This window comes from Chrysemys picta, chromosome 2 (genome assembly GCF_011386835.1).
Source record: "Chrysemys picta bellii isolate R12L10 chromosome 2, ASM1138683v2, whole genome shotgun sequence".
NCBI lineage: Eukaryota > Metazoa > Chordata > Testudines > Emydidae > Chrysemys > Chrysemys picta.
In genome coordinates, this window is record NC_088792.1 from 25,196,258 (window position 1) to 25,212,370 (window position 16,113).

A 16,113-nucleotide genomic window follows, 5' to 3' on the forward strand; every position below is an offset into this window, starting at 1 on the left:
CACATTAGTTTTCATGAAGTTTAAACACAAATACACTCTTATAAATTTAACAATTACTTTGATCTATACTAATACAAAAGTGAATTGAACTGGGGTTTCAGCCTGAGCTGGCACCTGGTCTGCCAGCATCACAGGGATAATTATAGTATGGTGGTGACTGGGGTAATTGGAGTAGGGTAAGAGAGTCAGGAGTCAAACTGAAAAATGAAGTGATGGGATTCTATTCATGCTTCACTTTGTATGCTCCCTTTCCTGGGTTTCCTTGTTGTCTATGCAGTCTCCATTTTTCCTCATATCTTCTTGAAAGGCTGTATCCCCATTTCCCCCTGTAAGGTCTGAGGCCGTTTTCTTTAGTAAGCAGAAGCCACCTTAGGACAGCAGCAGTCATGAGTTAAGAAGCAGAAATCTAAATTGCATCAAAACAGTGCACTATTGGGCTATTAACAAGGTGCCCCTCCTAATAGTGCCCACCATCACCAGAAAAAGAAACAGATCTTAAGATGTATAAGGAAAACTTTATTTGATAGCATTCTGTCTGGCAAGGAATCACTTATCAATAGTTGTGATTGTTGTTGCCGGCCCAGAGGGCCTGAGGGGGGCAACAGGGTTCGTTGCCCGGTGTGCGCCGCACCAATAGACACACCAGGGTGGAGAAGCAAACCAAATTTATTCAAGAGCTCTGAATAGGCACTAGGAGACCAGCATGTCTCAAATCAAGCGCAGCAAATACAAGCAGGTTTCCCATTTTAAATTCCAAGCTGTTTGTGTGCAAGCCTTTGTTCTGTTTTTCCTTACCCCTCCCTTCCCGACAACGGTTACAGCAGGCAGTACATTGTGGCATGTGAGAAAAGTTCTCGTCCGCATGCTTATCTTCGGCCTTGTAGGTCCATGCATACACAGTCTTCCCCACCCTCTCTTCCCCATCCTTATCACTACATTTGCTAGTGTGAGTGAAACTGCAGCTGTCTGCTAGAAAAGCTGACTTTTACATATTCTGCTTTTAGGCTGGTTAGCATGTAGGTAGGTTAAAGTTCACAAGATGGAGTTACTGTGGCTCACTTAGACCCAGAGCAGGGAGGTTTCATTGGCACTTATGGCCTTCCACCCCTCCGAGTTACCTGGTAGCTATGCCTAGTGACGCCAACATTGTGAAATATATACTTTATTGTTTTTCTTTTATGATCCCTACTTCTCTATTGTTTATCTGTGTGGTTTCTGATTATTTGATTGTTTCTGTCTGTTGCATAACTAATTTTGCACGATTAAAATTAATTAAGGTGGTGAGGTCTGATGGGTTAAAAATTGTTTTGTAATGGGCTAAGATTGGTGAAAAATACTGTTTTGTACTTAGTTTAAAATGATTGGTTAAGGTATAGCTAAGCAGGACACAAATTTAACTATATAAACTGGGGTCCAAAAGGAAGTTCTTTGCAACATAACTCCAGGACACAGCCTAAGATCAGAGTTGCCAGATCTCAACACATGCCAATCACATGTGTGACAGAGTGGGGATTCAGCCTGGGCAAAGTCTATACTGCATTTTACCCTAAATGCCTGATCCCTAGTCTCAGTAAATGCAGCGTTTGCCCAGGCTGCTGGTATCACCTGTGTTGGGAGCTACACTGTGATTTTTTTTTAAAGTATTGTTACAAAACCTAATAATTAAAAAAACACGTTTAAATATATTTAGGCAGTACTTAAACTGTTAAAACATTATGTATGACGTAGTCTCATTTTCATATTTAATTATACAAGAGTTCAAAATAGTTTCCCCTTCCTCACCCCCATGGCAGTAATAAACCACCATTAACTGCTCTCTAAGGTGCCCAAGGCATGCATACCCTCTGGCTTGGGGTGTGCACACGCTGCCCCACCGAGCTGTGCAGACACCGACCCCTATTAGCCTGCGGGCCGCTCTGCGGCTGTTGTAACCTGCGGCCCGAACACCGCAGACAAGCTCCTGGTCACGTGATCTAGACTGGGGCTGTCCCCCGGCCCGGCTCTGCCTGCAAGCTACGCTCTGCGCAGTCGCCCCTTTCTCTATGGTGCGGGTGGAGGCGGCGCTTCCGCTCGGAGCCGGATGTTGGCGGGTTTCTCTTGCGAGCGGTTTCTTGGTTCTTCTCAGCTCTGAGATTCTTCGGACCCCGGCCCAGCTGTCATCTCCTTCTGCGTGTCCTGTCCCCCTTCCGCGCTAGGCCCCGCTCCCGCCCGTCCTCTTTTCCCGTGTCCGCCACTTCCTCCGCGGCGCTCGCTTGCGAGTCGGCCCCGGCCGTTGGTGACAGGTGAGTGCGGGGGCCTCGGTTCCCCTCTCCCCGATCCTCCGCCATTTTCCCGCCCGAGGCGGCTGCCCCCGGAGTGGGGACGGGCGAGGCGGCCGGTGGGGGAGAATTTCAGAGCAGTTCGTACCCTCCCCCGCGGCTTCCTTTCCCCGGGACATCCTCCCTTCTCTCCCCGTGGGGTGGGGCCCTCGCCGTTCCTCTGCGGCTGTGGGCACAGCCGCCTCCTTTCTCCCCTCGCGGGTGGGTGACGGTGGGGAGGGGTCTGAGTGGGCCCTGGCTGTGGGTGAGGGGCGCGAGAGCGCTCCGTAGCGGGGTGGAGGGGATGTCACTGGGGGGCACAGCTAAGGCGGTACAGGTGATCTGAGCCATGGGTGAGGGACGTTGCCAGGGCCCCAAATGCTGTGACGATTGGGGTTTTAGACAGGTTGAGGATGGGCCCTGGCCGTGCCCTGTGAGCTCTTTACTGTCCGGGGCTATTTGATTTTACAGTTGTTGCCCTGAGCTGCAGCAGAAATAACCTCCCCATTTCCCCTTGCTCAGGGCTGAGTGCTGATCACATGCCCAGTACGTGAGGAACAAGCTGTGTTGAAGAATTTCCGTTATTATATTTTATCTGTTAAATGACGTTACAGACTCCACATGCACAGCACAAGTCAAATGCTGCCACTGCTCAGTTAGCATACAGTACAGCAGTGTCATCAGGAAAAAGTTTATGGACCCAGGCAAATCATTACTCTTCGGAAAATGACATAAAGATATTTATAATTAGGCTTTTAAAGCTTCACCAGCTATGTTTCTCCCTCTTTCTCTGGAGTGGTCCCTTTGGAAATGAATTTCCAGGAGTTATCAGCATGTTTACAATGTTAAGTGAAAGGAAAGGTGTTTCATTTCCTTCCTAAAATTGGGAAATAAAAAAGCTTTATACAAAGACTAGAATAAGTGTTGTGTTTCAGGAATTAATGCAGGTATTGTATCCCTAATTGTTGTGTTTGTGGCAAAAACTTTTACATGTCTTATCTTTGACAAATTGGAAATGCTGTGAAATTCAAAAGTAGACACTTAATGTAGTCATCGTTTTAATACGTCCATGGAAGGTTTATCTAATGAACTGGCATAGCTCCTTTGAATTTATTTCAACTCCACTGAGTAAACCTTTCAGGGAAACACAAATGTGTGGTGTTAAAAATATTCCTTCATTACAGCAAAATCTCACTTCATTTATATATAACAAGTAGGTTTAGGAAAAATGAGTACCTCTTACTATGTTTGCATGATAAAAACTTGGTTTCATCAGTAACATACTTAGTTTTAGGAAGCTTCCAAACTGCACTCTCTTTTCTGTTGTTTTGTGTGCTCTTCTACAGTTTGGTTAGGTAAATGCATCATGCTAGGAAAGGCTTGTGTACAAACTGGAACCAAATTAACTAAATCAATTTTAATTCACAACTTTAAAGTTGTTTCAATGCAAGTCTGTGTGAAGTCTTATTTCAAATAGTGTCCCATTCTAATTTAATTTAAATTGTTCTTTTCCCAATTTAAATTAAACTGAAATAGGAAACTCTTAATCTGAAATAAGTATCCATATGTAGATTTGCACTAAAACCGGGGATTAAAACTGATTTAGTTACTCTGGTTCCAGTTTGAGTATAGACCAGCCCTTTGTGTCTTAACAAACATTAAATGTAACTTTGTCCTTGATGTGGATGAGGACAGGTTTAAAAATATGTTAGCTGGTTGTAGTTAACCCTAGAGATTAGTGTTAACCATGACCAGCTAATGTGTTCTTAAAGATCACTTGTCCATGTCTACACTAGTTACTAAATTATCTATCATGTTCAGTAAAACATATTAGTACTGTCTAATATAATGTACTTTTCCAGTGGAGCTGTGGCCTAATGCTGCACTTCATTTTAAAACTTAGTTTGCTTAAATAGATTGTGTGTACTGAAACTGTTTTCTCGAACATGGGATGAAGTGGTTAGTTTGGAACAGAATACTTTATTCACATGGTAATACTTGCATAGCTTGCCAAAGTGTAAAAATGACAGAATCCTAGGATTGTTGTAATAATATAGAAATATTCTGTTCATCGGTAGATCTCAAAGTGCTTTGTAAAGGAGGTAAGTGTCAGATGGGAAAATGAGGCACAGAGAGGTATATTGACTTGTTCAAGGTCTCCCAGCAAGTCAATGGCAGAGCTGGGAGTAGCCCCAGTAAGGTGCTCTATCCACTAGGCCATCTTCTCAAGCATTTGTCAGGAGAGACTCACAGTATGCTAGGGGTTCTTCCAGGAACCATTGGTCATTGTTGTCTATTCCTGATTCATTGACAGATGCTACATTATGTGGCGTTGAGTCTACAGTCTTTTCATAATTTAAAGAGCAGTGCTCAGTTTGGATGTTCTCTGGGTTATGTTTGACCAGTTTTAGAGTTTCACTTAATGTTTGAAGTTGGGAGGATTGGGCATTGCAGTGTTTGTGTGTGCCATTTGAATAATGTTTGAGTTTTTGTGATGCATAGTGGATATGTTAGAGCGCTTACAAATGCTTTGAGACAAGGTGTTGTATAAATGTTGGATTATTCTTGCTAGTACTTGAGTGAGTTTACTGAGAAGTATTAACCCTTGGAGAGTCCTTGCTATGTGTTTTTTGTTAACTCTTTAACCAATAAAGCACAGTAATCCAATAGCCAAGTAATGTACATAAGAGGTTTATTGCTGTTAGAGATTAGTCTATTTAAAAAAAAAAATCTTAATAGCATAATAGCAATTTAGCTACTGAGGGTTTTCAACACCCAGATACACCTCTGCCTCGATATAACGCTGTCCTCGGGAGCCAAAAAATCTTACCGCATTATAGGTGAAACCACGTTATATCAAACTTGCTTTAATCCACCGGAGTGCGCAGCCCTGCCCCCCGCGGAGCACTGCTTTACCGCATTATATCCGAATTCGTGTTATATCGGGTCGCGTTATATTGGGTTAGAGGTGTACTGTTTATCCAGTACTTAACACAGTGAGGTCCTGGCCCATGAATGAGATGCCTAAGTTCTACCCAATAAGAATAATAACTCCTCAAATACTCATAGCCTTTGTATTCACCTGGATTCCTCATTGCTGCTTGATGATCAAATAGCTGTAGCCATAAAAAAAAGAAGCCCTTTTCCGTTTGATTTACAAGAAGACTGCACCCTACTGTTAGATTTGCATTGTGATGCATGAATTTGAGACATCCAGAATTGTTTGGAGGGAGGTAGTTTGTATCTTTCTAAGAAATTAAAATCTGTTGAAATAGCATGGAGGCCACTTAAACATATCTTACTGGAATATCAGTAACAATTCACTGAAGAAATGTTGTTCCTTCAAAACTCTTGGATAAAGCTATGAGGTCACTGTGAAAATGTCATTAATATGAACTAGTGTGCTGTTGGATAGCCAGTGTTGTACCTAGAGAGGTGAGCTTTATTTCCAGGGCTTTGGAGCGGAGCCCGGAGCTGGAGCGCGGAGCAGCAGGTTTTTGCCTGGAGCTGGAGCGGAGCCGGAGCACAGCGCCAAAGCCCTATATTCTGTCAGTTAAATTGAAGCAATAAAGATGTGCTATGAATTTGTCTACTGGGTAGATTTAGAGATTTGTCCACCTTCAGTATATCAAAATTTTACATTTTCTAGGTCTAGCTGTTGTCAGAGGCTAGATATTGCACTGTGAGACCGTATTTTTTTTTAAAAAAAGCCTTCAACACTTCTGTATTGCTATTCCAGGTGAAAAATAATCCCTTGAGAGAGAATAAATTCATACATTTAAAAGGATGGTGTCACTTTGCTTTACAGTGGGAGGCACTGAGTTGGTATCATGTCAGGTAGAGCATTAGACTGAATCTCAGGAGACCTACATTCAATTCCTAGCGCAGTCATAGACTTGCTGTGTGTGAGACCTTGGGCAAATAATTTAATCTACCGTTTGTGTCAGTTCTCTATCTATGAAATAGGGATAAGAAGTCCTTGCCTTCCATATAATTATGAAGCACTTGGATACTATGATGATGAGATCCACATAATTGTTATTGGATGATAAATATATGCTTCAGATTTCAGATAGGCTAATGAAAGTTGGAGCCCTGAGATGGGTCTGGGGCAGTATTTACTGCCTCTTCAGCACATGGGAGTGGGGTCTGGGCTTTTCACCAGTACATTGCACTTCACGGGTGGGTTCTCTTCCTGTCTTTCACATTGGCCTTTGTCTAGTTGGCTGAGTCCTCTGGCTAGTAGCTGCCTAGTTAACTTTTCAAGCCATGGCATTTATAAAATTTATAACAGAGTCATTTGTCAGCTGGCCTAATGGGAAGTTCACAGTTACCATTCCTGGAGAGGTTCCTTTCTCCTTTATGACCCTTCTAAAAGTAACCGAATGCTGAAAAAATGTAGTAGGTTGATATAGCAAGTAAATATGTTGTCACAATAGCTACTGAGAGTTTACACTATCACTGTCAGGGTTTTAAAGAAAACTGCAATGTTAGTTATGCCATAATTAAATGTATGTATTGTGTATGTAATGTTGAAATTGTCATTGCCTGCATTGCAGTCTATAATTTTGTTTTCTAAATTATAATATGCTACAATGTATGTTGAAACTAAATTAGTCTTGTAATAAGTGTCAAGTAGATTAAATATTTGATCACCCTTACAATGATTATCCTTAGCTTTAGCATTGCTACTATGATATCTGATATGGCATAATGTTTAAATGTGTATTTATTTAGAAGAAACAACTATTCTTTTATCCTAAAAAGCCAGTTGGCCTGACTTTCAAATCTGCTGCATGCTTGGAACTCCCACTGAATTCATGGGAGCTGAGAGTGCCCAGTGTCCCTGAAAATAGTGTTCACAGAGTACCTCAAAATGGAAGCATTTTGTTCCTTCTAATTCCTAGAGCTATATGCACACTGAGAACATAGCTGCATAAGCTAGGAATTAAATTAAAAACTTTTGTTAATTTCAAAATCCATCACATATAATGAAAGGCTTGCCAAAAAAATAATTAATCACTCTTATTTTCAAACATGACCTGTGGGAAAACAATGACTTAAGTGTTTGACATCAACATATTTCATGGGACTTTATTTTAGCAATTATCCTCCTGTTCAACAGTAATAAGGAACTTTCAGATCTACTTTATTATTCACTGCACACTAAAATAGCTAGTTATTATTCTGAAACTTAATGTTTGATAGGGAGATATTCAACAGTACTTAAGGGATATAGGAGCAAAAGGTAATGGGACTATTAAGTTCCTTATTTGCTTTTGAAAATCTTCCTCTAAAGTATTCAATATCAAAATAGACAGAATTAACAAAATTGAGCAGGGAATGAGGAAAATGAACTTGGTTCTTAGGTAAAAGAGATCTTGCTGCAAACTCTTAACATTCTCCCTGACCTCCTCCCCGTTTTTTCCTCAACTCTTACGTTGTTTTGAATTAACAAAAAAGGAGATGCAGTGCTTTAGTCATTCCATCTGCACTCTGACACTTCCTACAACGGATTTCCTCTCTGGCTTGCAGCAACAAGCTTGCCCTTTGCATTCTTTCCTTTCATTACACAACTTGTTCAACTCCTGAACAATGACCAACAGAGAAGAAAAATGCAAGCAGAGTAGGTTGATTGTTGCAGTGAGTTACTTTCTGAAAAGAATGAAAGTCTAATTTTAGTTTGCACCTTCATTTGAATTAGTGATTGCTGCTTCATCATCATAGTCCAATAAAGCACAACAGTAATTTGTTACACGAATCTATTCCAACTCTAACAAAATACTATAATTGAGTCAATATATGGTAATTTTCAGTACAGAAAGGTAGGTGATAGTGCTTCCTCACATTTTAAAATATTTATTAGTCATATCAAAAAAGGATAATTGAAATATATGAATAATATGGCATTGTAAGAATAGGTGATTATTCACAACATAGGCTGTTCTCTAGAGTACATCATTTGTCCCTACTTGTGCTGATTGGTAGCAAATAAGTTTGATGCACATCTTTATTATGTCAAGGCTTTGACTAATCACTATGGGAGAAAATACTATCCAGGCATTTATTATAACACTTGAACTGTCCCAAGCTTCTCGACAGAATGAGTGTAGATAATCATTGTGCTGATTTTATAATACATGTGTATTAGCACTCAAACAGCATTCTAGCTGCATTTGAAACAATATTGCATTATTAGATCCCGCTGCTGTTTTCAACAGATTGTTTATTCTCGATCAGCTGCCCCCCTTTTACACTAAGAATTAGCTTTGAGAAGTTCCATTTGTTTTGGGATCAGGGTTCAGGAGGCAAGTGGATCATTAACCCATGCTGGCTCTTCAGCCAGGTAGCTCTATCAGCAGAGGAGAGATGGGTATGGCTATTTTCAAATCCTTGATCAGCAGGAAAAAAAAGCCAATATACTTGACTAATCAGACTAACTATATAACATGACAATTTTAAGTCTTTCTCCTTGTTTGGGTCAAATATGGTGCTTAGTATTGACGTGTGGTTATTTATTTATTTATTTATTTATTTTAAGTCTGGCATGTTTTAATTACTAAAGAGTTCAAGCTAAAGATGTGAAAGACTTCGGTTTATGTGCTGTTTTACTAATCAATATTTAATATGGTTTTCATAGGATATGTAACATGACACTGATACTCTGGACAGGTAACTTTAATTGTTTGAAAGCATTACTTAATAGGGGGCATCCAGGTAACTGCCAGTAATGAGCACCTTTATTGTTTTATGCTGTAGGATCATATTGCCAAAGATCTTTTTTGTGAAGCCTACACCAAAGAAAATATAATTTATATTGTGATCACACGTTTACCTTTTTGACCAAAAAATCATTTTTACAACTTTGAAAATGTTTTCATATTTAAAACATTTAAAGGGATACTGTCAATTTAGCTAATTCAAACAGTCAATTGTTTAAACATCTTAAACCAACACATACTATTTAAATTTTAAAAAAATCCTTAATTATCGGGGTTTTTGTTGTTGTGCTTTGCTCCTTTACTCAAGGTTTTTATGGTGGGCACGGGAGCAACAACTCTGAATGTACTTAAGCCGGTCCCTTCTATTTCCCCTCCCCTCCCTCTCTATGCACATGCTTGCCTGCTGCCTCTTCAATGTCAGCTTTGCTGTACTGTTGTACTAGTAAACACCTTCATGCAAGGGCTGGGGAAGAGTGTGCATGTGAACTGTCTCCAGAGTAGTGCATGAGTCTTGTGGTTGTGCTGGTGCATGAGAAAGAGAGTGTGCAACTGATCGTCAGTGAAAGTGTTAAAATACTATCAAGTGGACAAAATAAACTGAAATAATAGAGAAATATTTTCCTCTAATCTTTCAGTTATTGTAATATTAGGTATAACAGTAGGTACACATTTTTCAGAGAAATGATTTTTTTCTCCCAGTTGACTGTATCAAGTTATTAGTCTGTTTTTTTCAATGTGAAAACTATTGGGGGAAAGAAGTCTAGAAAGGAGTGTTGTGAAGCAGTCTGTAAAGACCTATCAAAATGAAATACCTTGGCAACACAATGACAGATGAAAATTAATAAGCCAAGGGGGTGCACGTTGAAGGGAATAGTGTAATCTCAATGCTACTATCTAGGCATCCTTGTTGATCAAGGACAATGACTCGAAGTGAAACATTTAAAACTGATGAAAATAAATTGTTGGGTGTATCTTAACATCAATCCTATTTTTATATGTACTAAGTTTCCTTTTATGTGGTAAATAAAAAAGGAAACTTGGGTGAAATGAGAAATATCCTACACAAAAATACAGTTCCCTCCCTCCTCCGTGCATCCCAATGATTTTGTGAACCTGGTTGTGACTAGTTTCTTCTAATAAACTACAGACAAAAGAGAGTGAGGGGGCAATGTGAAGTACACAGTGAGACTTAGTGGAAGCATTTTAGTGATGCCAAGATCCTGTTGTAGCCTGAGTTTTATTTTAGATTCATTGTGGGTTTGGTACTGGAAGACAATTTAGTGGGACTCCTAGAACTGAGATGATGCATCAAGGGGCCCAAAACCTCTAAAAAAAAATAATTTTTGTATTTTAAGTAAGAAGAGAGAGAGTGTGTGTGTGTGTGAGAGCATTCAAGCCTTAACTAACAGTTGGAGTCCATCAGATTTTTTTTTAACTACAGCCTGCTTTTTACACTGTTTTTTTAAATATATATATATATAAAAAAATCAGAGCAAATTGAAGGACATTGACTACTTAGCGCATAATACTTTTCAGTAAGTTACTTTTGTCATTGGCTGAATATCTGATAATGCAGGATTTAAAAATGCTGAAAACCAAATGAGTTAACATGTAATCTTGTAAAGAGTGTGACGGTGCTCATTCCTAGCTTGCTCACGCTTTAGTATTTTGGCAGATCTTTAAACTGGAGATGGCAATGGACTTGATTTAATTTTTCTTCTGATTAACTTCTTTAGGAAGTTCAGTTAATAGCTCAGCCTTAATAGCTGTGCCAACTCTGCTCTCCTTTTGCTCTGCAGACTACTGCAGCTATTCTTTGGGTTGTGATTACTTTTTCAGAAATCATTAAGGCTGGAGAATGAATAATGTTTTCAGTTACCTCAATGTTACATTATCAACAAAGTTTTAAATCAGTGAGAACTTAAGATATTTGAATTGCTTTATAGTAAAACTGAGATTGCATGAAATTAAATGTTTTGAAACTGATACTGAAACCAGTTTTAAAACAACTGTTATAATTCCTGTTTTTTTTTCAAAATTAAACTAAATTTTTGACAACAAAGTATATATTCTCCAATAGTTTATGCAATAAATAATTTGATTTTCTTAAATTGAGAAACACCGTGGGTCATGCATAGTAAATTTAGCTGAAGAGATACTGTCAGGTATATAACTTGGCTTTTGTTTAAACAGCCTTACGAAACCTAATATTTATAGAAATTAAATGAAATTAACTATAAACAAATGTGAAACTGACAAGGCTAGTTTCTCTATACAAGTTGAGTGAATGTTGGAAAAACTAGATTTTCAAATTTTTCAACCTTATTTTAAATTACTAGCATTAGAGGTAAAAAGCAAGCACGCTAATGGAATTGTGTAGACTAACAAACCGTGGTTTTATATATTTGTAACCTGACAGTGTCCCTCAATTATCAAGTCCCTGTACTTTCATTTTCCAGCTGGGTTTTAACTTTGCATGTGTTTCAGTGAAATACAATATGAATATTGGCTGTTTCCTGGAAGCATTTTGGAGCTATCTCTAGATTTTAATTTGGAAAGTGGTTAGTAATCACAAGATAGTGAAATTATTGTTTTCATTTTGCGGAGGGTTAGTAATGAATGAAAAAGTGCAGTGTAATGTGATTCCATTCCCTACTTCTAATTATTCAGATGCATATATTTAAACTTTTAAAAATTAGTTACTTAAATTACAGCTGTAACTTTAATAGAAATCAGTCCCTTCTGGAAGGGCTTAATGAAATCTAAAACAAAACTAGAATTCAATAGACCTAAATGTTTCCATTCCAATAAATACTTTTTACTGTGGCCTGTTTCTGTAGAGCAAATTGTAATGCTTAATACTTGTCCTTAGTTTATCATAGGCGCCTCAGTGAAGTTATTTCCTTGAAGTAATGCCCACAGAAAGTGGAAGTTGTGCAACTGCTCGGCAAGCAAAGCAGAAGCGCAAATCACACAGTCTTTCTATACGAAGAACCAACAGTTCTGAGCAAGAAAGGACGGGATTGCAAAGAGAGATGTTGGAAGGGCAGGTAAACTAACAGATTGATATTCAAGAACTAATTTCTTAAAACTCTTTACAAATAAATAATGGGACTGTCTTATTTCTTTGTGTACAGAAAAATAAGTACAGACTTAACTCATGAAGAATATCTAGTTAAACTGGAACTTTAAGTGGACGATGTTAATGGAAAAACTTTACAAATTATGCTGTAATACCCTGCCATAAAATAAATGCCCCTAAGAACATAGCCTAGCCACATTTATTGGGAAACTGGTTTTAACAGTCAAACCATGTTAAAAACTGTGTGTACAAATCATGCTCAAGTATAAATGAGATCATTGTGCACTTCCTTTAGGGCAGGGAATGGCAAATCCAGGATTCTTGTGTAACCTTCATTTACCTGACCAGAGCTCTGATAACAGATACAAACTTGACTCCATTTTAACTTGAAGTGATTTTGAATGCTTTAGTAACACACTTGCAATACAAATGTAGAGTTTGTAAGGAAATGAGGTGGGAAAAACATAATGCAAGTAAGTTCCAAACTGCCATTAACTTCATGTACTGGGCAATATGGACTTGGCAAAGAATATCAAACTTCTAACTGGATTGTCCAGGAGAGATGACTGAAATATTAAAAACAAAATATCAGAAAAAGAAGTCTGAACTTCTTTGTAGTCACAAATCTTCAAAGGAAAAATAGGTCTAACTGTGTGAGGCTCTCTGAAAGGTTACTCTCTCTGAGGAGACAAAGGTATATTGCTTCATTTTGCTAGACAGAAGCAAAAATCCTTGTAACATTATGGGCTTGATTACTCATTTAGAGTTGGTAATGAGCTTTTTCTAAGTTTTGGGTTAGTTTGTAACTTATAAAGAAACCTGTACTGTGTTTAACTTTATAGTTAGTCTGTATTTTTTCAGCTCATTATATAAAACATCCATTTTTGTGTGTCTCATTTTCTGAAGTACTGAGTAGGTAATGTCCTTTTTGAGACTATTTTCTTACCTTCCTTCCTGACTTAAACAAGCAGTGATAAGGGACAGTTGAGATACTGGCCTAGCAGAAAGGGCACATTGGATTATTTTGGATTACTCCAGGCATTGGTCTAAAAGCAACCAGGACAACAAGGGCAAAGCTTGAGAGGTTAAGAGCTGCTGACATTTTTACTTTTATATGGTAAATATTAAAAGAAATTAAAGATGGGTAGTTTTGTTTAATATCAAAGAATACAAACAGTTAGCAGGCTGTTAAGCTAAGGGTATGCCTACACAACAATGTAAGCATAGGGTTAGTGGAACTTGAGTTAGCTGACCTGTATCAGGGAACCCTGGGCTTGAGCATCTACATTACATTTTAACCCTAGGTTAAGGATTTTCTGACCTGTACTAAGGCTCTTTCTTTAGTTGTAGGCTCCCGGTAAACTTGCTAAACTCTGCTGACAAGCACATGTGTGTGATACTGTCTAATAGCTGGTCTACATACACACTTTTAATTAAATCTGTTTCATAAAACAGATTATTTCAGATCAAGTCTGTGTGTGGAAACTTGTATTTCAGAGTAAAAGTGGTTCAAGTCATTTTTAGCTAACTTGCACTAAAGGTAACTAAATTAATTTAAATTCACATCTTTTGTTTCAGTACAAGTTTGTAGACCACATTTGATTTGTCTCTTTTCTTTAACAGTTGTTCTTGTCTATCCCCAGTCCTGTCTTGTCATAGATTGTGCTGGGACATTAAATTGTTGGGGTTTTTTGTTTGTACAAAACCGAATTAGTTTTTGAGGCTAGAGGTTGATTAAAGGTGGCATGTATATTGGGTCATCTAGTCAATCCCCTTGGTATCCTGATTAGATGAAATTTTATTATTTTATTAAAATATATGGTAACTTGTTCCATTGCTGAAATTTATTCTCCTCTCCCCACCAACCCCCCAAATTTCTAACCTAGATTTTCCTTTCTGTGGTGTTTCTCCAGTATTACTTGCTCTGTCTTCAGTGATTGCTGACTGTAGTGACTTCACTTCTTGGTTGTGTGCACTTCCCCACCAAGTGAAGTAAGCTGTTGTTGCCTCTGGAGAAGCCTTTTATCCTCAGCCTAAGCATTCAGATGAAAGGCTTTCTCCTTAACAGCCTTTGAAGCAACTGACAGTGCAGCCTGTTGGTAGTGCCCTTTTCCCTGTTGGTTGATAGGTTCTGACCTAAATTTTACAGTGCTCCTATTTTATTGTCCGCTTCACAACAGAAGTTGGGACTACACTCACTTGCTTTTGTTGCCTGGTTCTGTTTTCCTTTTACCTGATACAGTCTGCTCAGTGTGCTCTTTGTAGCTGCTTAAACTAGGAAATAGAGGCAGAGGTTTGAAATTTAAATGATTAAAAATTTGGATTTTGCCTCTTCACTTTTCTTTTTATAAAAAGTTTTGTGATGAATCCCATTCTGAAGTTTGCAAATTGAAACGTGAGTCTGGAAGTTAGTTAATATTCTCGATGTAATTGTGGATATGTTGCACGTATTGCATATCTTAACCTAAGCTCATCCAGGTGTGCATAGCGTGGACCGGTAGGTGAGTTAATGTTAGATTATTTTCAGTTTTCAGCCTTAACATAGCATTAACATAGGATTATGTGGATTTAAGAGATGCTGTCACTTGGTGGTCTTTATCCTATTTATAACATGTCTTGCTAGTTCCCATTTTTCCAGAGACATCACCATTTGGAGTGTCTGATAAATCTATCTTTGGAGAAACTTAAGTTTGCTTACTTTTTACTGGCAATTGGAACACCTAGGCAGGCGATTGTGGTTTAAGGGCTCAGAGTTTTGAGCTATGCAAATTATTTCCCATCTGCTTAAAACACCCACAGGTATTACTAAATTTGCTTCTTTATATCTTGAGTGTAATAATTCTCACTTTAGTGAAAACTTCTCTAAAATAAAACATACAGCTGTCAAACTGAAAATGTAACACACAATTAATAGCTCACCTTCAGTTATTGTGTAATATCAACAGAAGAAAGGAAAGAGAAATGTCTCAGCCATAGTGCAAGGATGTTGTACAGTTAGAGACATAATGAATTGCAAAACTGTATATTTGAGTCTAGGTAACTGATTTGCATAATCATGGTGTATAGCTGTTTTTCACTCTGTTCTGGCTATTCATAATTCTCCTTCTCTAGTACACTTTGTATTTAGCAGTTCTAAGTAGTTTGTCTTCAACAGGCAGTTGCTTCAGCTTCACTGCATCTAAAGAGATTCCAGCATGTATGAGAGAAGATTAAAACAAAAAATGTCCTGTAAAACTGATGAAAGTGTAATGATATCTTTTAAAGAAGCTAAATCCTTTTGATTCATTACCTACTTTCTTCTGTTTTACTCACCATCCTCTCAATAAGGCAGCCAAAGGGCTTGGTAGCAGAATTTATTTGTATTATGAACAGTACACAGAAATCCCACTGCTCAAAAAGAGTGTGAGAAAATTGCTTGTCCCAAAGACATTACTATCTAAATACATAACACGTAGAGTGGGAGAAAAGTACTCTGTATCCCCATGTTGCAGATGGGCCAATGAAACAACAAGAGATTTGCCCAAGGTCAATACAGGAATTTTGTGGCAGAGCTTAGAATTGAACCTAGATCATTTAAGTCCCTGTCCAGTGCTTTTACCACAAGAACACCCTTCCTCTCTTGAATAACTGTCATATTTGTGTATACAGGTGAGTATCCCAGCTCATCTATTTGACTTCAGTTCTGAATACAGCGTAAAGAAATGTTGCATTTACTATGGAGAGAAGAGTCTTGATGATCTGTAGGGAGGGAAGGAGATTATTAGAAATAATGAGATGAAAAGAGAGAGGAGATGGATGATGGGTGACCAGAATAGCTAACTGTTCAAAGTGAATGTTTTTTTTTTTTTGTTTGTTTGTTTTTTTGAAATTTGGCAACCCATTTTGTTTTATATATATTTAATTTGATACTTTGTTTAGTACAATTGGAAAGTGCTTCCTGTTTTAGGTAATAACCACATCTTAAGCTAATAAACTCTTCAACTTTTTTAATTCATTTTTTGTACTTCCAAGG

At 38.2% G+C, this 16,113-nt stretch overlaps 1 protein-coding gene across 7 annotated transcripts in view; it reads left to right on the plus strand.

Moving 5' to 3' along the window:
* Positions 1 to 1,970: 1,970 nt before the first annotated feature.
* WDR37 (WD repeat domain 37) overlaps positions 1,971 to 16,113 on the plus strand; it is a 63,675-nt gene continuing 49,532 nt past the window's right edge. Inside the window, exons 1-4 of one of the 7 annotated variants that reach the window (XM_065582833.1) lie at positions 1,981 to 2,282; positions 2,820 to 3,244; positions 8,938 to 8,969; positions 11,892 to 12,069. In XM_065582833.1, the coding sequence (XP_065438905.1) occupies positions 11,932 to 12,069 (138 nt within the window). In that variant the 5' untranslated portion in view covers positions 1,981 to 2,282; positions 2,820 to 3,244; positions 8,938 to 8,969; positions 11,892 to 11,931. Of the gene's footprint in view, positions 2,283 to 2,819; positions 3,245 to 8,937; positions 8,970 to 11,780; positions 12,070 to 16,113 lie in introns of those variants that run through there. The other 6 variants (XM_065582832.1, XM_042858858.2, XM_005308082.4 and 3 more) reach the window with 6 other exon arrangements.